The 22,380-nt window shown below is 43.6% G+C and overlaps 1 protein-coding gene across 1 annotated transcript in view; it reads right to left on the reverse strand.

The window, feature by feature from the left end:
• Window positions 1–21,935, reverse strand: part of zc2hc1a (zinc finger C2HC-type containing 1A) — a 60,317-nt gene extending 38,382 nt beyond the window's left edge. The window contains 3 exon segments of the mRNA XM_033019249.1: window positions 8,913–9,029; window positions 13,777–13,844; window positions 21,850–21,935. Of these exon segments, the coding sequence (XP_032875140.1) occupies window positions 8,913–9,029; window positions 13,777–13,844; window positions 21,850–21,874 (210 nt within the window). The 5' untranslated portion in view covers window positions 21,875–21,935.
• Between the last annotated feature and the right edge of the window lie 445 nt (window positions 21,936–22,380).

Genomic DNA, 22,380 nt, shown 5'->3' on the forward strand with positions numbered 1-22,380 from the left:
TACCTTTCCTAGCTTGTTACTGACTTCCTGTTAGTGGCTTTTCACTCAATCCAAAATTCTCAACTGTGTACACATTGACTGTCTTTGGCCAGAAGCTAGAAATTTTGAACTGAGCATATGGCTAAAATAATTTTGCATTCAGCAAAATTTCCTCTGAAAACTCATTATATTCTATCATGTCACGAGATTAAAGTACTATTCTTCCATATGTCATCTCCAGGTTCATTCACATAAACCTCCTCTGGACCCTATCCAACGTCAGCACATCCTTCCTCAGATATGGGCCCAAAACTGCTCATAATACTCCAAATGCAGCTTTATGTGAACAAAGAATATCAGTGCACCCTAGTGAACAAGACAATAAACTAAACTGAACCTGAATAATAAAGTAGGCACAAAGAGCCTACTGCTATTTCTAATTTTTTATCCTCTTAGGTTTATGTTTCAAAAGATATATCTTAATCTTTTTCTTTTTATCACATTTTCTTTTAACTATCTCTATATTATTAGAACTCTCATCTCGTTTGTTTGTCCGTTTGTTTGCCCGGTTTGTATTTGCACGAAAACGGTACACGATAGCGCTACAATTTTTGATCCACCTTACTCACCATTGTCCTGTGATGTAAATGAAACAAGTTTAATTCAGATTGATGGTATATTTTACAAGTTAGTGACGTTTAATACTTTAAAAATAAAACAGCGCCCCCACTTGCCCTGCCCCCACCTGCCGACTTTACTTGATAGACGTCACAAAGGACACCTCATGGGTCCTCAGCATGCCTTTACAGGCATCACAAAGGACACCCCACAGGTCTGGGTGCGGGGAGAGGCCCGGGAGAGTGCTGGGTACCCTCGGCCTCTCCCTCCCCTTTCCCCGGCTCCAGGATGCTCCACCCTCTCCCCAACAGCCCCCGCCTCAAGTCATCCCCGGCTGCAGGACATTTGCCCCCCCCCCCCCCGCCTCAATCCCTCCCCCTCCCACGGCTCCCGAACGCTTGCCCCCCCCACCCCCAGTCTCAAGCCCTCCCCCCTCCCCGGCTCCAGGATGCTTGCCCCACCCTCCCCCGACAGCCCCTGACAGCCCACGCCTCAAGTACAACTTCATCGCCACCCTGCTGGTGATGGTTTACATTGAGATCCTGGGGAGGTGAGGAGAGAGAGGGATTGAGGGAGAGGGAGGAGAAACTGGGGGAGGTGAGGAGAGAGTGTGGGGGAGGAGGGGGGTAGAGGGAGAGGAGGTGGGTAGTGAGGGGAGAAGCTATCACTTCCCTTGAGAAATGTGGCAAAACATTAGTGACTAACTTGCAGGTTTTCGACAAAGTAACTGACGATATTCGTAAAGTTCCTGGCGATGTAGGTAAAGACATACCAGGAAAATGCGAGAGAGTGATTTTAGCTAACAAAGATCTTGAAAAAATGCAAAACATAGCTAAAGTTCTCAAAGGTAGTTGTAATGCACAAGATATCGACATGAATATAGAGTCTGTAGCTTGTTTCGGGTATGCACCAGCTGAGGTAGAAAGAAGTTTTTCACAACTGAGCATATTCTGTCTGACAGACGGCATAGTTTAACACCAGATAATTTGGAAAAAAATGCTAGTAATTATGTCCAACCAGGCAACTTTGGTCATATAATGCAGTATATTTTTATATTATAATTTGTAACCATATTTTGGTAGTGGAAATACATGCCTTTTTATGCCTTTGTCAATAAATGCCTTTTCCGTGCCTTTTTTGTAATTTTATTGTGCCTTTTTGCCTGCCTATTTCAGAGTTTTTTAGCGCCTAAACATGCTGGCTCTACTTATGCGCATATGAGTACAAAGTTTATAACAATAATGAGAAATACAAAAATAAATACAAAGACAAATGCAAAACAGCAGAATGGTGCAAAGATTGTGGTATAATAGTAAGATTAAATGAGAACTTACCAGTTTGAAGTTTGATCTTGATTTTATGAGGAGTTACGATGAGCGATTACGTGAAGAAGGGCCGTCTGTCTGCGTGCGCGTCAATCTTCAAAGCAGCTGTGTTAAATCACAGATAAAAAGAAGACCTGAGAATAGTAAGATTGTGAAGAAACTAGAACTTCCATATGACCTTGATAGTATGAGGGTGGGAGCGGTGGGCACGTAATCGCTCATCGTAGCTCCTCATAAAATCAAGATCAAACTTCAAACTGGTAAGTTCTCGTTTAATCTTACTATTTAACTTCGGAGTCACGTGAGTGACTACGTGAAGATTTCAAAGCTCTGTGATTTTACGCCGGTTACGAATCCAGGCGTCACACACTGAATGGATTGACCATGGATGCGTGTAATCATTAAAGCATTCAGACATTACGTAGTTAAGTAAAGACACTGATGCTTTAAATGAAAGAAAAGTTAAAAAAAAAGTTACCTCTCCCAACCTTGGGGGGAAACTAAGGGACAGAACTTAAAATGGTACGTGCAATCATCCCCAGTCCGGTTATGGGTTTGTTATAAAACCAGTGGACCGTTATTTCATTCGTCCATCCTGCAGCCACTAGGATGTCGTCAAGGGGCACGTCCATAGCTCTTGCTGCCGACGTAGATGCAGCCCTGGTGGAGTAAGATTTAACCATATAAATGTTTACTCCTGTTACCGTCATTACCTCTTTTGACCATCTGGAGATGGTTTGAGTTGACACCTTTTGGTGTGGTTTTTTATGGCTGATGAGGACCGATTGTTCTGAGCCTCTGAGGTTCTCCGTAACTCTCAGATAGTGGTGTTAGTATGTTACCACACACAGAACCGTTGGTCCTCTGGATATGCCAAGAACCGGTTCTCCATCCCTGGCATTTCTGGCCTGCTCTGTTATTATCAGGTTACTGATTAGGAAAGTTATGTTGTTCATATTGGTGGTCATGTAGTCCAACCGTAGCTTTTGCAGTGTCTGGACTCTTTGTCAGCATACCACCTTCAGGGTTAGTTATGGGCGGTCCCCACTGTCAAAGTAGGGTTAGTACCACGCTCACATCCCATGTGCCCGTGTACCTTGGCCTTGGAGGTCTTAAATTGTAAATTCCCTTCATGAATTTTGTTGTAAAGGGGTGCGTTCCTATCGAACCGTGCCCTGCTTCTGGCATCAGATAGGAGGAGAGTGCGCCTCTGGCACTATAGATTGCACTATAATTTTGTTTATAGTTATAGTACAGAGTTGATAGGAACTCCAAGACATCCGTTATCCGAACTGTGTTGTATTTGTTCGGACAGTCCTATGCCTTGAAATGGCCTCCTCAGAATCTGCAGACCAACAAGTTAATACGTTCATGTAGTGGATGATTGCTCCCTGTAACTGGGTTCACTAGGAGGTCCCTGCTCTTGGGTACAGCCATAACTGGCTGGACTATAATTTCCAAAATTTTTGAGGACCAGGCTTGAGTAGGCCAATCTGGCATTACCAATATGCCTGTGGCTTAGTCTTGCTTGATTTTTGTCAAGCATCAGTTTGTGAGACAAATTGGCAGAAAGCATACATAAACATTCCTCCCCAATTGAGGGAGAAAGCATCCACTGCCTTTCTCCTGGATCCAGCTCGCAGGACACATATCTGGGTAACTAATGGTTTAGTCTAGATGCAAACGGATCAACATCTGGTATGCCAAATCGTGTAGTTATTTCGTTAAATACTGTCGGATTCAACATCCATTCTGTGTTGTTATTAAACATTCGTGATCCAGCATCTGTCACCGTGTTATATCTACCTCGTAGATTTCCCAAATATTCCTCTCGATACACCAGTGCCAAATGAGGTTCGACAATCTGTCGTAAGATACAGATTTTACACCACCCTTGTTAATGGATATATGCCACCGCAGTGGTGTTATCAATCTGAATTTGAACAAGCACCGGTTGCATATCGTTACAGAGAACCTTGAGTCCATATTGTGCCCCCAACAATTCTGGGTAATTGATTCCATGTGTTGGGGAATTACAGACTCCTGCTCATTCCATCTGCCCCCACAGCTCTAGACTGTGTTGATGGCTCCCCATCCTTAGCCGCTTGCATAGGTCTGAAGAACCCCCGATGGCTTTCGAGCAAAATTTCCCTTGAGCCGTCTCCCATTCGTTATCCACCATAGTTATTCAACAATGGCCTCTGCTGGCAATCCATAGTTTGCCAATTTGGCCTGCATGGAATCTGAGTGTTCGTTCCTTTGCTTGCTGTAAATTCTGGTAATGCAAGGGCCCGTGACGTACTGCTGGGAATGCAGCTACTATTTGCCAATTACACTCGCTGTTTGCCTGATAGATGGCTAGCATTTGACTATCAGGTCATAGCAGGCTTAATTAATATTGTCGTTTGCCCCTAGGCAAAGTCACCAACATATTTACTGATTTTGATAGTAAATTCTAGGTAATCAATTACCCTTGTAGGTGTCAATTTTGATTTAACTGGATGGATGAGGTAACCAATTCTTTCAAACAGGGTTTTGGTTTGCTTTGACTGATGCTTCTGCCAATTCTCGGTGACTCCAAAAATGAAAATGTCCTCCAAATATGCCATTACTATGTGGATTGGAGACCTTTGTAGTCCCAGAATTTGTTTCCGTAGCTTAGTCAATAGTCTAGGAGCTGATGTCAACCCATTTGGCAGAGCCATGCCATTCAGTTAAACTTCAAATATCTCCTGTTCTTAGTGAATAGACACCGAATAGTATGCATCTTTAAGGTCGATGCATGCCATGTGACCATTTTATAGGAAGCTCCTATAAAACAGTAGTTAGACCGTAACAAAAAATTGCTGTTTCTGAAAATCTGTACTGCACAAATGAGTTAAACCTGGATGAAGTGACATCCTCCATCCGTCACCTGTCCTGGAAGGCAATCCTGCCCAAAATACTGGGCCTGCCTTGAAGACAACTCCGGTCCGAGTTCCAAGTCTGCTTGGAACCTATGTATGTTGTGCAGTAAAAAATAATCACATGTTATCTGTTTTTTAAAACCAGATCTGAAATTCATGTTATTGTCATTTTGAACAAAAACACAAGAGTAAAATTACCAACATGTAACTGGTCCACAATCCCTTGTTTCAGTAAACCCAGACCCACCTACCTCCATGGCTACCAGTGGTCTTGTGGTAAGCCCAAAGGCCCCTGATGCGGGTTCCTTTTCTCTCCTTGATTGGGAGTAGGACTGGTAGGGAGTGTGGATTCCATGTTTCTCCTGACCTCTGCTTGGGTCATGGTCTGAAAATCTCATCATACTGAGCCTGCCCTGTAGGACAATTCTGGCCATAATTCTGAGTCTGCCTTGAAAGACGACTCTGATCATATTTCCGTGCCCAGCTTTCAAGCTACCACCGGCTTCAGTGAACTGCTTACCCCCTATGGAGGTGTGGGGTGTGTTGCCGCCTACTGATGAAGTTTTGCTTGTTGTTGGTACCTTGATTGGTCCGACAGCTTTTGCTTCCTTCTTCTGGTCTTACCTGAAGAGAGGATTCGGCGGCTGGTTTCTCCAAAGTCACCCCGATAGCGCTGTTCCCTTGTCGGCATTTGTGCGAATATTCTGCCAACTGCTGTCTCTTGAGGCCATATGTATGTGCTTCAGTATGTTCACACTTTAATTCGAGATCAGTTACCTACTGATCACTCACACTCCCCTGCACTGAGAGTGAGATTTGTAGGCAGCTGCCACAGGCCCCTGAGGATACCTGCGCTGACATGGCCCCTCCAGCGGGCCTAAATGTGATTCTTGCTTTGGGTCAGACTGAAACTGACCGTGAATGCTCCTCTCCTCATAGCAGGAGACATTTGCTAGATCTCTATCCAGGGAAGCACCCAGTGGAACCTGGATGATTGCAGAAGTATTTCTTGTCTTTTGTGCTTATTATTTATTTTTTGTAAAGCACTTTGGTGTCAATGCAAGTTAACTTAAACAGTGCTATATAAGTAAAAGTTACTTACTTACTTCCTTTCTTCTGCTTGTCCCTGGGAAGGTTTCCCCCCCCCCTGCTTTTGTACTCTGAATCAGAGTGGTTTCTTCCATATGTACTTCCCCCTCCAATGGGGAAGACATTGGGCTGCCCCATGTGTGCCCCAGGCTCCCGGTACTGCCTGCTGTAGGCCCCGGGCTGACACAGCTCCCTCCTTTAGAGCAGGTCATTGTTAGAGCAACTTCTCCAAAAAGTTGCTCCATGTGGGAGAGTCGTCCTCAGATGCTCTCCGTTGAGGGAGGGTATCCCTTTTTCCCCCCGGACTAATCTGAGTCAATGGGTTTGTTTGACTTGCGGGTGGTTTTTCCCGTACTGCAGGACCACCAACGGAGCTCCTCCTGCAACAAGTCTCCTTTTGGACAGGTTCTGCCGGCGCTATGTCGGGAAACACCGTCGCCCGCTACTGGGAATGCTGCGGTCTTCGGCAGCCGACTTCCCCGCGGACCGTCTCCTCGACATCTGGGCCCTGAAACTACAAAAAGCTTCAAGCCCGAAAGAACGCAGGTAAGTAATTCAACTTCCCTTACCTGCCCATCCGGACGGACTGGGAGGACACAGTGCCTCTGCCAGTCCGTCGCGCGTTGCGTTCAGACGTAATGACGCGCACGCAGACAGACGGCCCTTCTTCACGTAGTCACTCACGTGACTCCGAAGTAAAATCATAAGTAATGAAAACACTGCTAAAGTGCAGCCATGAAACAATCGAATTAGGTGGAGATAACAGTAGAGGTACATGGCTGTACCTCTGGGATGGGGGCGTGGAAGGGGCATTTGGTTCAGGGGTTGGATAGCAGAAGCTGCTTTTTAGGCCTAAATTCAGGGCTGCCAAACTCCTGTATCTTCTCCCAGAAGGTAAAAAAGAGAAGCGGGAATGACCAGGATAGAAGACATTCTTGACGATAATTCCAGCCTTCCCAATGCGATGATGGACTGGATGGAAGGAATTGATTAGCCTGTGATGGACTGGGTTGCATTCACCGCTCTTTACAGGTTCAGACAGTCAAGAGCACATGCTATACCACGCTGAGATGCATACTGTTAGAATACTCTCCACACTGCATCCATAGAAGTCTTAAGAGAATCTTCATGGAAATGCCAAATCTTCTCAGATGCCTAAAGTAAATTTGCCAATGCAAGTTCTAGATCACTGCGTCAGTGTGAATGGACAAAGATTTCAGTGTGAAGGGACAAAAATTTGATTGTAGGCCATATGGATGCCTAGAATTTTGAGGCTGTTAACAGCAGCTTTATGGATGAAGACATACTTGCATTCATCTCCTCGCTTCCTTAGGTCACCAACCAACTCTTTAGTGATGCTGACATTATGAGTTTGATTATCCTCACCTTCGAGTCCCCCTTGTCCTCACCTTCCCCCACTCGTGACATGGCAGAGTTCCCCTTGTCCTCATCTTCCACCCTACCAGCCGCCACATACAACAGATAATCCTCCGATATTTTCGCCACCTCCAATGGGATCCCACCACTGGCCACATCTTCCCATCTCTTCCACGGTCGACTTTCCACGGAGACCGGTCCCTCTATAACTCCGTAGCTCCCTGGTCAATTCTTCCCTTCCCACCCAAACTACACCCTCCCCTGTACTGTCCCTTGCAACCGCAGGAAATGCTACACTTGTCGCTTTATCCCCCTCCCCTTGACTCCATCCAAGAACCTAAGCAGTCTTTCCAGGTGCAGCAGAGGTTCACCTGCACCTCCTCCAACCTCATCTATTGCATCCGCTGCTCTAGGTGTCAGCTGTTCTACATCGGTGAGACCAAGCGTAGGCTTGGCGATCGATTCGCCCAACACCTCCGCTCAGTTCGCAATAACCAACCTGATCTCCCGGTGGCTCAGCACTTCAACTCCACCTCCCAATCTGAATCCGACCTTTCTGTCCTGGGCACCCTCCATGGCCAGAGTGAGTCCCACCGTAAATTGGAAGAGCAGCACCTCATATTTCACTTGGGTAGTTTACACCCCAGCGGTATGAACATTGACTTCTCCAATTTCAGGTAGTCCTTGCTTTCTCCCTCTTTCCCCTCCCCTTCCCAGCTCTGCCACAGCCCACTGTCTCCGCTTCTTCCTTTCTTCTTTCCCCCCCCCCCCCCCCCCCCATCCCCTCATCAGTCTGATGAAGGGTCTCGACCCGAAATGTCACCCATAACTTCACTCCACAGATGCTGCTTCACCCGCTGAGTTTCTCCAGCATTTTTGTCTACCTTATGAGCTTGATGTTCTGATTGCATGACATTGGGTTCCCTATTTCTTTCCAGTACTCCGGTTCATCATTGTTGTTGATCTGGCTGACTACAGTGGTATCATCAGTAAAATTAAAGACTGGGTTGGCATTGTATTTAGCCACACAGTCAAGGGTGTACAGGGAGTAGAGCAGAGTACTGAGTGCAGAATCCTGTGGCGCGTCAGTGGTGAGGGTCAGGGTCAGAACGGAAATCACATCCTGATCATCAAGCTCCAGAAATAAATGAGGGAAGTAAACTTTTTTCTACGCAAAACATAGCCAGTCACAGGATATTGGACTCATTTGATTTAATGTAGATACAATGACCAATTTAAACAGAACATTTATATAACTCTCACTTGCCAACTCTCACTTCAATTCATCCCGTTAATATCCATGATATTAACCATTGGTTCATGATACAACATGTATACTAAGCCTTCTATAATATACATATTGCCTATATATTCCCCCAATTCAACTATACATTTAATGAATATGCATCCCATTATATATTATGCAAATACAATACAATACGGGTTTATTCGTCACATTGCACATAAAGTGCAAGTGAAATGAATTAAATCCAGTCTGAACGTTTCACTTCATGAGCATGCAAAATTGTTAACTCAATTCGAGTTTTAAAACATATTTACTTTTTTGGCAGAAATAAACAACACTTTATAAAGTTTTGTAAGCTTTAAGTTTACCTACCCTGGGCTTTAGAGGCTTTAAATTGGGAATATCAGTTCCTTCGGCTCTCTGTCTACTGGAGTTAAAGGTCTTCCTTTTCTTGTTTGCATTTTTTTGACAGACGGGTTCATGCTTTAACTGCAAACAAAATTTTAAAACAATTAATACAATCTTGTAAGTATTATTGGTAAAAACTCATCGCAGATCATTGAACTTCACAGTATTAACAAAGTCCAAGTAAATTTCTACCTGGCGGTAAATCGGAAAACGGGAAATATTGGGAATGGGGGAAATCCTAGCTGGCTTCCATGGTCCGTATTTCTAACTGCAATCAGATTTCCCTATTGACTGACTTATTCTCATGATTTTTCTGTTGTGTACAAGTGTATCTAAAAATAGCAGCTCCCTTCTGGATATCTGCAATGTTGATCTTAAATTCATGTACAGGTGCACAACCTTTTATCCGAAGATCCAAATAACGAAAACCTCCGAATAGCGGCCATTTTTTCGGTCCTTGAAGAAAGGTCCTTGAAAACGTTCACCGAGGGCGGCCCGCAGAGGTGACAGCGGAACCTCCGGTCGGTCCTCGAAGAAAGGGGAACTAAATCCCCATTCATAAAAGAGAAGATGAGGGTATATTGCGCGGGAGGGTTAATAATTGACAATATGCTGCTGCCTGCCCGCTGAATTAAAAAGTTCCCACGGTAGACTCATGATATACAGTGTTTCGTGAGTCTTGCGTGGGAACTTTTTAACTCAGCGGGGCAGGCAGCAGCAGATTGTCGCTCGCTTCAGTATCACCCCACCTACACCCCTCTGCTTCCCGGCCATGTGTGTGACCCCTTCCCTCCCCTCTCCAGCTCCCCGCCCATTGCACCGGCGCGGGGGCTTTGCACTGTCTTCACGTCGGCGATTGCAGCAGGACCGTGTCAGGACCAATTGGACACCGACCACCAGGCCCACCGCAAGCACGGAGATCCCAGAGACCCACAGCCAGCAGCAACTCCAGCCCAGCCCCGCTCCAACTACAGAGGAACACGTAGGGGCAGAAGCTGATGGTGTGCAAGGTACGTCTTGTTCTTGGGGTGGCGGATGAGGGGGCGCAGCTCGGGCTGTGGGCGAACTGCCACTTGTCGCTGTAGCGGCCAAAGATCATAGAGGAGCTACTCTATGATCTTTGGTAGCGGTCCATCGGGGAGCGGATTCCTCTGGAGTTGGAGGGGGAGGGGGGTATTGTGCTGTTTGATCGCCCCCTGCTATCCCAGGGACAGGGAGACACAGCGGCTTTTTAGACTGGTGGGCAATCACTTCCAAAGTTCTGCCCACACAGTCAGTACACTTCTCCTACACTGTATTTCATACAAACATTTATTCTGCAAGAAAAAACGACATTGAAGACTCAAACTCGCGATCGAGTAACTGCCAGGATCAAGGCGCAAACTCGCGACCTTGCGGATATGAGCCGAGCACTCTACCACTGAGCCAGCCATTAAAATCTACGCTAAAAAATTTCCATTCCGAAGACCGACAAATTCTGAATTACGAAAAGTGTCTGGTCCCAAGGCTTTCGGATAAAAGGTTGTGCACCTGTAATACAAAAAAGTCAAATATCTTTCCATTTACAAGCAAGACGGGAATTAATTACCTATTAAAATTGTAAATCTGAATGGAAACATTAAGTTCTCGAAATACATAAATGAGGACTAACAAACAACATACTCATTTTCACAATTTGAAAGATGTGCTGTGAAATGAGATTATCTTATTTTTCAGTTTTGCTTTCTTTTAAATACTGGGAATGAATTTGAGAATTAGTTTGGATTCAATTCACTTCAAAAAAGTAATACATTTTAACTATTCAAATTCATTAATTACACAATCTGAAAATGGCTATTTACAAACTTCTTTAGTAGACACATGCGTTCATAACAAATGATGGTAAAATTATGCAAGTGTCTTGCCATCCAGTGCAAGTTTTTTTAAATCTAGGGGCTGTCCCACTTGGGCGACCTAATTAGCGAGTTTAGAAGAGTTTAAAGAGAGTTTGAAAAAATGTCATGTTAAAGACCTCCTTCGACTATGTAGACGACCTCCTCGACTACGTTGAAGACTAGCTTCGACTAACTTCGGGAAAATTGGACACCGAATAGTGGAGTGAAGACGACCTCCTTCAATCTCCTTCGACCTCCCTTCGACTATGATGAAGACTATCTACGACTACCTTTGACTTCGATTACCTACGACTACCCTCGATTACCTACGACTAACATGCCGACCTACTACGACTGAACCTACGAGTAAAAAAAGTATAGATTTTTTCCATGGCTACCTTTTTTTACTCGCAGGCATTTTTCAACATGTTGAAAAATACGCCGCGACCTAGCTGAGGCCTCGAGTACACGGGGACTGCTCTCGAGCATAAAGGAGAGTTACAAAAACCTCCTAGGACCTTGTGTCGACCATGCTGCGAGTACGAGTCTAGGGCAAACTCGCCAGAACTCGCGGATTAGGTCGCCCAAGTGGGACAGCCCCTTAACGTTCTCCTTCTGAATAAAATGGCTCAACCCCATTTTCAAACCTGTATCAGTGCGAACATTTAACTTGCCCGCATCGACTTCTAGCTTTACAAAAATGAGAGTACGGTACTAAACTGGACCCAATAAAAATTGGCTATGTCACCATTTTGATAAAAGGGTGGGTTTAGATAATGGTAACTTAAACACAATTCTTGAGGGACAACCAGCAGAATTTCTCACATGAACAGGAGCAGGATTCTAATCCAGAATCAGGAGGTGATGTTACTACAAAATATCCAAATGGTATATATTTGCAAAATCACAATCTCATATCCAGATTACTTATAGCAGCCCATTGAGTAAAACCTTTTGGGAGGTCCGATTTGAAAAAAAAATCAAGTGCAATCTTTTTTATATTCTGTGTCACAATATACCAGCAATTGAACAGTTAATTAATATAAAGCTGTTTCACCAGCACACCCTTGCTCTGACTCTCCATTTTAGCATTCTAGGCTGGGCATTCAAATGTTGTTGATCTGTATCGGTATCCGGAAACCAGAATGGCCAAGTTAAAAAGGGATTGAAGTATTTTACATAAAAATCAGTATCAAAGTCTCCTCTTTTTTTACACTCCCACACATTAAATAAAGAAACAGTGGCCTGAATTAGCTCGAAAAGACACACACAATAAAATCCACTCATTTCATACTAATTGAGCATCAATTGATTGCATAAAATTCACCCAAATGCTTTATATAGGCTGTGGGCCGAGGTGCTTTTTCGTTTGTTAGTGACCCAAATCACGTAACTACCCGAATTTTTAACAAATTGTGTAAAAATATTATTAATCATACCTGAAACCTGTCAAGAAGAAAACGTCACATATTTTTAAAATATGAGAAATACCTCCAATTTATCAAGTAGTAATTGTGTAATCAATGCACGTTTAACATTGCGTCAGATGCCAATTGACCAATTAAGCACTTTGTTTCATGGTAGCTAGGCAGCGAGCACTGGGATCATGGCTGCCTCCTAATTACATCAAAACAATAGTAAGGTTTCAAAGGAATAAAGGTAATGCTAACCTTGCTGATAATTATGTTTTACAATTGATTTATCTTTGTAAAGTTATGAAGTGAACTGTTAAATAAAAATGATAAATAAAAATGTAGAACTAGGGTCAGGATTACGATTAGGGTCGGTCGGGCTGTCAGCCGGCGGTGAGTTCTGTGAAGGATCGGTCGGGCTGTCGGCCCGCCGGTTAGTACTGAGAAGGATCGGTCGGGCTGTTGGACAGCCGGTGAGTGCTGTGAAGGATCGGTCGTGCTGTCAGCCCGCCAGTGGATACTGTGAAGGATCGGTCGGACTGTCGGCCGGCCAGTGAGTGCTGTGAAGGATCGTTCGAGCTGTCGGTTGGCCGGTGAGTGCTTTGAAGGATCGGTCGGGTTGTCAGCCGGCCGGTGTTGCAGCGAGCGAGCAGGCGGCCTGACGGAGCCGGCGCTATGGGGGTGCTGAAGGGGCCCGCTCCCCACCATCATCACCATGAGGATCCAGAAGGGCAGCTGGCCGAGGTGAACGAGTGACGTCACTTGCAGCGTGTGGAACACAGTGCAGGCTGCGCGAAGCAGGCCCGTTGTGACATCATCAGCGAGACCATCTCGTTTCAATGAAAAGTTTTTTCAGATTTTTGAACATTTCGATTAATAACTCGAGAAATAAAGCATGAAATTTTCAGATAAGGTGATTTTGGACTCGATGGGAAAAATCTCTACCAGAATATGGAACATTTTTACCGTTAGTGTGTCGTTTTTTTTAGAAGATGCGATCACACACAAACAAATAAACACACAAATTCACATCCGTCACACACACACTAACCACCCCCCTCGATATTATATTAATATTATTCATTCGCATCTTTTACTCCATCCCCGCCTTATCCACTCACACATGAGAGAGGGGCAAAGACAATTGAGAGAGAGAGAGAGAGGGGCAAAGACAGAGAGAGGGGCAGAGACAGAGAGAGTTGGAGGGAGAGGGGGGGGGGGGGGGTGAGGGGTGGAGAGAGGGGGGGTGAAAGTAATGACTTCCTTTCAATTATATTTTATCTAATGCTGTTCCAAATTTCAAGTAGATCCCAGAGATGGGTCACGAAAGTCAAATTCTAGATACATTTTCGATGCACGGCCCACAACCCAATAACAGATAAGTGAACCATCTTAAATTTTTACTTAAAACTAAAACAAATGTCAAATATTTCCCCAAAACATACATAATTTCTGCATCATATTCCGAGTCCTAAAATAGTTGAATCGTCTCACAAAAAAATAAAGAGGTTAGGAAAGAATATGGGAGATATTATGACTTACCCGTGTTGCTGTCAAAAAAGTTCTCCCACAAATTCGGCAAGGTGACAAATTAATGTCAGCTGATCCACCTTCAGATGCAGAAAAAACCCAGCATTAAACTACAATTTAATAAATACTTAGTGTTAGTTAGTTTATTGATTATTAATTTATCTTTTAATACTGCATATTATGTGTATTATTGTTTTTACAAGTCTGTTAAGTTACAAGAAGTAACATTGTTCTGTTGTCCGCACATATGACAATTAAACACTCTTGACCCACTCTTGAGATGACGTAATATTTGTAACATTATGTTTTCCATGTCCTTTGTCATTAACCCAGCTGCTTTGTAGTCTCCTGAAGCCTCTGTATCTTCTTCAAAAGCCAGTCACCAGCAAGCTTGGATATATTGTGTGCTCCTTTTTAAGTAAGTAAGTTTATTGGCCAATTATTCACATACAAGGAGTTTGCCTTGGTGCTCCGCACCCAAGTAACAACATGACATACAGTGACAGTTACGAATGACTCAGAAAACACTAAACATTAATAATAATAAAACATTAATGATAAAACACCATTGATCAAGTATGTGAACCAACAAAATACCAGATCAAAGGGAGGCTACAGATTTTTGGTTGTTGAGTAGAGCAACTACTCGTGGATAAAAACTGTTTTTATGTCTGGCTGTGGCAGCTTTGACAATCCGGAGTCGCCATCCAGAGGGAAGTGATTCAAAGAGTTTGTGGCCAGGGTGAGAGGGGTCAGAGATGATCTTGCCCGCTCGCTTCCTGGCCCTTGCAGCGTACAGTTCATCAATGGAGGGAAGGTTGCAGCCAATAACCTTCTCTGCTGATCGGACGATTCGCTGCAGCCTCCAGGTGTCGTGCTTGGTGGCTGAGCCAAACCAGACCATGATGGAGAAGGTGAGAACAGACTCTACGATGGCCGTGTAGAATTGGACCATCATTGCCTGTGGCAGATTGTGCTTCCTCAGCTGTCGTAGGAAGTACATCCTCTGTTGTGCCTTTTTGACTGTGGAGTCGATGGTCGCCCCCCACTTAATGTCCTTGGAGATGATGGTTCCCAGGAACTTAAAAGACTCCACAGATGTGACTGTGGTGTTGTTGATGGTGAGTGGGGTGAGGGGAGGGGGAGCTCCCCTAAAGTTTACAATCAATTCCACTGTCTTAAGAGCATTGAGCTCTAGGTTGTTGCTACGGCACCAGGACGCCAGCTGCGACACTTCCTGTCTGTAGGCAGATTCCTCCCCATCCTGGATCAGTCCAATCAGGGTTGTGTCGTCCGCAAACTTGAGAAGCTTGACAGAGGTGTCTGTGGAGGTGCAGTCGTTGGAGTAGAGGAGAGAGTACGCAGCTTTGCGGTGCTCCTATGCTGAGCGCTTGCGGGTCCAAGATGTGCTTTCCCAGCCTCACATGCTGCTACTGTCAGGAAGTTGGTGATCCACTGAGAGGGGTTCAGGCACAGTCAACTCGGAAAGTTTGGAGTGTAGTAGCTCTGGCACAATGGTGTTGAATGCAGAGCTAAAATCAACAAACAGGATATTCGCATAGGTCCCCTGGCAGTCTAGGTACTGTAGGATGAAGTGCAGGCCCAGGTTGACTGCATCATCCACAGATCTATTGGCCCGATTTGCAAACTGCAGAGGATCCAGCAGGGAGTTTGTGATATTTTTCAGCTTGGCCAGCACAAGCCTTTCGAGTGTCTTCATGACTACAGAGGTCATCCAAATTACCAAATTACTGGTAGCGTTTGCAAACAGTTACAGCTCTACCACAAGCACTTAGGCTGTCCAAATATGACCCATTTATTCCTATCCTCTGTTTACTGTCCTTTAGCCAAATGTCAATCTACGGCCACAGATTTCAACAGAACTTGTTTCATATTCTTGTGTGTTGGACCTTATCAAAAACATGCTGAAAGTTCAAATACACTGCATTCTCTGCTTTTTCTCTCATTTGTTCTGTTGGTTACTACCTCAAATCAAAACGAAGGCTCGTTAAACATAATTTCCTTTCAATAAATCAACGTTGACTCCACCCACTCTAATTTTCCAAGTGTCCTTCCTTAGTAACAGATTACGACACTTTTCTCAATTACTAGAGAACAAAACAAATCCAATTAACTAAATCTACCAGCAATGTGATGGCTGATGTTATTTGCGCTGCAATCAAATACCACTAATAATGCTGGGCTTTCAGTCTCACACCAGCTGACACACGTGATTGCCCTCGTCATTAAAAACCCCTAATATGATGTTAATAAAAATGAGAAGGAAAACTCACCACAGCCTGAAATGAGTTAGAGCACAAAGGAAGATGTTTGTAGCTCTTGCCAGCTGTGTGTTATTTAGTAGTACCGAGTTTGCTAGTTCCAGGTTCAACTCCTGCTCCAAAGATTTCAGCATGCAAGTCTGGGCTTCCACCAGAGCACCAAAGGAAATAGAATATAAGAATATAATATAACAATTACAGCACGGAAACAGGCCATCTCGGCCCTACAAGTCCGTGCCGACTACCAACTAACTAACAATTGGCTATGCTGTTTTTTTTATGGGCCTGATGCTAAACTGAAATGGGTATCCCCAAAATGTCAGTGCACCATGTGAAAAGACAGGGCTGTTAAAATTGGGATACTAGCCAAACTATTTTTTAAGGCAGTCTCTCAGAATCAAGGTGATTGTTACCACTCTCATGTTGAGGTACTGCTTTTCTTATTTCCTTGCAATGTTTCAATATTAGAGGTCTTTAAGCCCATTGAGTCAATGCCAGCTCTCAAATAAATGCCATTAATGCCACTCATCCACATTTCAAGAACCTTTTGGCACAATTTTGAACCTTTCTCTCTGATCATCTGATACACCTTCCAAGGCAGAGTGCGGAATAGAGTATCTACTTCTCGAGTCTGATTCAGGCATGTGAACCACATGGCCTGCCCAATGGAGCTGACAGAGTTACTGAGGCTTCAGTGATGGGAATATTAGTTCACATCCTTTCAGTAAAGTTTGATGATTTTGTGGAGGCAGCAATGATTACATTTTTGCAGTGTCACGGGTGCTTGCTGTAGGTAGCCCAGGACCTTGGAAGTATATAGGAAGTGAGGAATCGCAGCTTCTGCCACATTATGAGTTTACTGTCATGTGTCTTGATCTTTAAATACCATGTTTCTCTCAATCGATCAAAACTCCCTCATGAAAGGCAGTGAGTTTCATCACCGGTGTCTGCCTTCATCAAAGGAGGTTCGAGATATGAGAAATGGTCTAGATTTTCCAGAGTCCCATTAAAAACTTTAATTTCTGCATTGTAGTATAGAATCTTGATCTTGCAAATGTTTAGTATCAGGCCCATCCTCTCATGCCTTCGTGAATAAACCAATGAAAATGGTTACAAAGATATAGATGGAGCTTTCATCAACACAAGCTAAAGCAGAGTGTTGGCAGGGAGCTAGGTGCTGAATAATTATATGAATGCAAAACATAAATTTGAGATCACAAAAACCTTATAGATTGTAAAGAGACAGACTCACTTTCAGGTGGTTGCCAGGGAGAGGGATACATAGTTGCTACTGAAATAAAAGAACCAGGAAGTCTACTGGATGGAATTTGAAAATAGCAACTAAAGATTAGCCCCATCTTATGGCCCTGCCTCACGGTGCGAGTCCACCCACGAGTGATCCCGAGTTTAGATTAACATAGCGAGAAAGTCGGAACTCGTAACGCTAACGGCAGGTACTCGGGAAACTTGTTAACTCGTGAAAATCTTTCAACATGATGAAAGATTTCCACAAGTCAAATTTACTCTTGAATTAATATTTTTTAACCTGTTAAACTTGTTGTAAGAACGTAGTAGCCCGTAGTAGTTTACCATAGTGACTCGTGAGTCTACCGTGGGCACTCTTTAACTCAGCGGGACAGGCAGCATCTCTGGAGAGAAGGAATGGGTGACGGGATGACGTTTCCAAAATTCTGCTGCGTTTTTGTGTTACTCCAGCACTGCGTGTTCACTTTTTGTCAACCAGCATCTGCCCTTTCTTGTGTATGACATTATTTGTATCCGTGGCAGTTGATTGTCGCTCATTTCAGTTTCCCAGGGGGTCGGGACGGGACTGGAGTTGGGAGCGAAAGGTGGGGGGGGGGGGGGGGATGAACAAATATCTGAAACACCAAAAACGGACAGCAGTGATGTATTTGCTATACCGCTACAATAATCGGACTATTGGTGCGCTGCTGTTTCCTTGACTACGGTCATGTGAAACGACTCTTGTACATTTAATATACCGACAATGTCTGGCAGTGAATCTCACTCTCTCAAATCCGTAGAGACACGAAAAGCTGGAGTAACTCAGCGGGTCAGACAGCATCTCTGGAGAAATGGACTAGGCAACTGCAGACTGCAGTCTGAAGAAGGGTCTCAACCCGAAATCTCGCCCATTCCTTTTCTCCAGAGATGCTGCCTGTCCCGCTGAGCTACCCCAGCTTTTTGAGCCTATCTTCGGTTTAAACCAGCAAATGCAGTTCCTTCCTGCACCTCTCAAATCTGTGCCATTATTCAGTACTCCAATTTTAGTTTTATTTTACTAATTCTGGATAATATCGCCGCGTTCGTTGGTCGTACACCTCTACCCCACCTCTGGTGCTTTAAGTGCATTTGTTTTTTCTTTTACCTCCGGGAGGAAAAAAAGTAAAATCCAATTCATCTGGAGCAGTTCTCGGATATAACAGCGAATGAAGAGAAATTGGCGAGTTATTTAGAAATTAATCCTTAAAGAGAGCGTAACTCGTTGGATAAATGAGATTGTCACTAGGCAGCATCTCCCCCCCCCCCAGTCCCGACCCTCTGGGAAACTGAAGGGAGCGACAATCAACTGCCACGGATACAAATAATGTCATACACAAGAAAGGGCAGATGCTGGTTGACAAAAAGTGAACACACAGTGCTGGAGTAACACAAAGACACAGCAGAATTTTGGAAACATCATCCCGTCACCCATTCCTTCTCTCCAGAGAAGCTGCCTGTTCCACTAATTTCCCACGGTAGACTCACGAGTCACTACGGTAAACACACGGGCTACTACGTTCTTACGAGTTTAAAAGTTTAAAATTTTTACTTCAAAAGTAAATTTTACTCGTGGAAATCTTTCATCATGTTGAAAGATTTTCACGAGTTAACAAGTTTCCCCGAGTACCTGCCGTTAGCGTTACGAGTTCCGACGTTTCCGCAACGTTCATTCTACGTGATTACCATGAGTTTGATTTGTTTTAAACTCGGGATGATTCGTGGGTGGACTCACACCGTGAGACAGGGGTTTTAACATTACTCTCTCTCTTTTAATTTGCGAAGAGCATCAGAATAAATATGAAATATATTTGGCAGAATAAATTGAACATGCATGTGCAAGAGTGTTGCATTGCATGAGAGCTGCACAAAGGAGGCAGCATAATTAGATACTATCAGCTCATATAGCTTTTGTAATAAATCCAAAATTAACAGTAGCTTTACAATCAGCAGATTATCTAGGTGAAATAACATATGTATAATATTGTCTTAAATAAAAAGTAGTTTTATCTTGGACAGAGCACAGTGACCATCTAAGTGAAACTAGACCAGTTCATACTTCATTGTGCTTGGAATTATTGTTAATCTACTCTCCACTATTCAGTGTGTGTTCAGCTACTGCTGTTGCACTCTGTAATGAGCAAGGACAAAACATTCTGGATGCTCATGCATTGGGCACAACAACTAATCCAACGAGGCACCAGATAGTACTGATTTAAGGGCTTGCAGGGAGTTGGTCCATTTATTACGGATCTCTCAGAGTTGAACAAGGTCTTGGCCCAAGATGAAAAAAGTAAATGAAGTAAGTGATTTGATTTGGGCCATTGGTTTAACTAATATAAAATCTTTTAAATATTTTTCTTTTCATTTTATAATACTTGAACTGTCTTTAGAGTTTCATGATTATTGAGAACTATCAGGCTACCAAATGCAAAATCTCAGGTCCAGTCACTGCTTGTGGGACAGCCACATTGGTTTGAATTTAATTAGACCTCCAGGTCTGCATAAAGTTAATGTGATTGTGGTGGTGACATGCTGCTAATTATGAACATGAACAGGTCCAGGATAATCCAGTCCATTAAATACAACATGGACATATTTAGTTTGTTTTTGTTTCTAAATCAACTGTAACAATGTGGTTGTAGCGTTTGTTATTTGACTAAAAATTAGAATAGGATTCATTAAGAAAGTGCTTAATCGGGCAGAGTAAAGCAATCTATGGTATAATCTGAAATGGTGGAGATGAATTGGGTAAAAGAAAAACAATGTGCTTGGAGACACAATGACCTTGATTTTAACTCCCTCTATCTTGTGAGTCAATAAAGTGAATAGTATAGCACAAGGACCATGATTTATGTTTATTATAGTTCTGTGATGTATTTACTACTGCAATCTAATTTTAAATAATGCAACATGCATTTCACCAGGGCTGGCATAGTAGGGCTTATCTGTTAGAACTGAATGCTGATTGATCCGTGTCAAATAGAAGATAATACGAATAAAACTAGTATTCATGTGACAATGTTAATTGTAATGGAGTAATAATCATAGTTTGCCACTAATTAGAGAATCGTTTATAAATCTAATGTAGGGTGCACCTAGAGCTCTACTTACATATCACAGCCTGAAGTAAACACTGGAGAAACTCAGCAGGTGAGACTTTCTTCTTCCCGCCCCACCCACCCCCACATCAGTCTGAAGAAGGATCTCTATCCGAAACGTCACCTATTCCTTCGTTCCTTATCCGCTGAGTTACTCCAGCATTTTGTCTACCTTCGATTTTTCAAGCATCTGCCGTTCTTTTTTAAATATCATATCCTCAGATCAATTTATTTGATTTCTTGAAAGAACAATCCTTTATGAGACTCACAATTAGGTAACAAGTTGGGGTTAACTACAAGTAACTGAATGACGACAGTCGAAAAGCTGGACTGGAGAACAATATAAGTTGCAGCAAATGGATATTAATTGGCATCAAGGTTTGTAGCAATGGATTATTTAAAACTCTCAGTGACAGATAATGTCACAGTTAACAGAGCTAAAATGCAGCAAGTATTGTAGATATGCAAGACAATATCTGTCAACATACATCAATAGATAAATTGAAAGGTCACCATGGGCTTCTCAGGTTAGCTTTCTATAAATATAGGATGCAATAGACTGTATTCATCAGGGCAACCGCCAGTCAGACAGGAGAATTTCGTCAACAAAGGGCTTCCATTTTTATCAACGTTCGCAAAACGAGATTTGCGAATTTTTGTTTTTTTTAAAAAACTTTCATGCATCTCGCCCATCAACGTAAACGCTATGTACAATGACAATATTTTTCAAATATTACTTTTCATTTACACTACTTAATTGATCGCCGACGTGATAAATGCATATGGAGGTTTTATAACTGTAGTGCTCGGGTAACTAAGCTAAACTAATGGTATTTGTTTCTCAGGGTAATTTGGTAAATTGCAGATGGTTCAAGTTTGCTCTTTCATATATAACAATGTTTATTTTGTATCTGTGGGTCTGGCACCAGATCAAAAGAGGCTTTATGTGAATCTCGCCAAATGGATCGATACAGCAAGAATGGACAGAGAGGATGCGACATCAGCCCGGCTATCGGTTAAGTGTAAATACTTTCAAACACGGAACTCACGCTTTTCAATAAGGTGTCTTTCTTTTTTTAAGTGGGTGGAAAATAACCTGGAACAGTGATTGAAAGCTCTTCCAGAGAGCCATGGACAAGCAGCAGGGGAGAGAGAGGGAGTATCGGCCAGGAGCCCAGGCACAAACAGTGCGAAACCTCTTGGCTCCTGACTGACTGGACGCCACCCGGTAAAAAGTGTGAGCCCAGCCCAGCCCTCTCCATGTTGCTCACTCATTCACCATCCTCACCAAGAACACCCTCCATCTTCACGTCAACGGCAACACGAAGTGCGTCCGCACCCGGCCCAGTCAAGTCCAGCCCAGTCTAGTCTAGTCCTGAGCTGAGCTGCCCATCCTCTACTCAATGTCGTTATTCACTCACCTCCCTCGCCACCATCACCCTCCATCTTCGCGTCAATAGCAACACAAAGTGCGTCCGCACCCGGCAACACCGAGCCGCGCCATTGGCCGACGTCCCGAATCCGCCCACTCGGGTCTACGCACCACTGGACCTTTTATCATTTAAATTTAAACGGTCATCTCCAAAAACATTTGGACATCGTCGCTGAACACCTCCGCCCAGGCCTGTGTGATCTCCCGCTTGCTAAACACTTGTTCTTTATCTCTCTTCATCATCGTCTATTATCCCTCGTTTCCCTTATCCCCAGCCAGTCTGAAGAAGGGTCTCGACCCGAAACGTCGCCCATTCCTTCTCTCCAGAGATGCTGCTGCCTGCCCCACTGAGTTACTCCAGCATTTTGTAGCAATGTTACAAAATTTAGAGATTTTAAAAATCAAGTCTTTAATTTATCCCATCAGATAAAGCATAAAAATAAGTTTAATTTGACACCCAATTCACTTTCATACTTTCAGTATTAAAAAATGTTATGGCCATTTTCATACTCGGAAATTG

The sequence above is a fragment of the Amblyraja radiata genome, chromosome 4, assembly GCF_010909765.2.
Source record: "Amblyraja radiata isolate CabotCenter1 chromosome 4, sAmbRad1.1.pri, whole genome shotgun sequence".
Classification (NCBI taxonomy): domain Eukaryota; kingdom Metazoa; phylum Chordata; class Chondrichthyes; order Rajiformes; family Rajidae; genus Amblyraja; species Amblyraja radiata.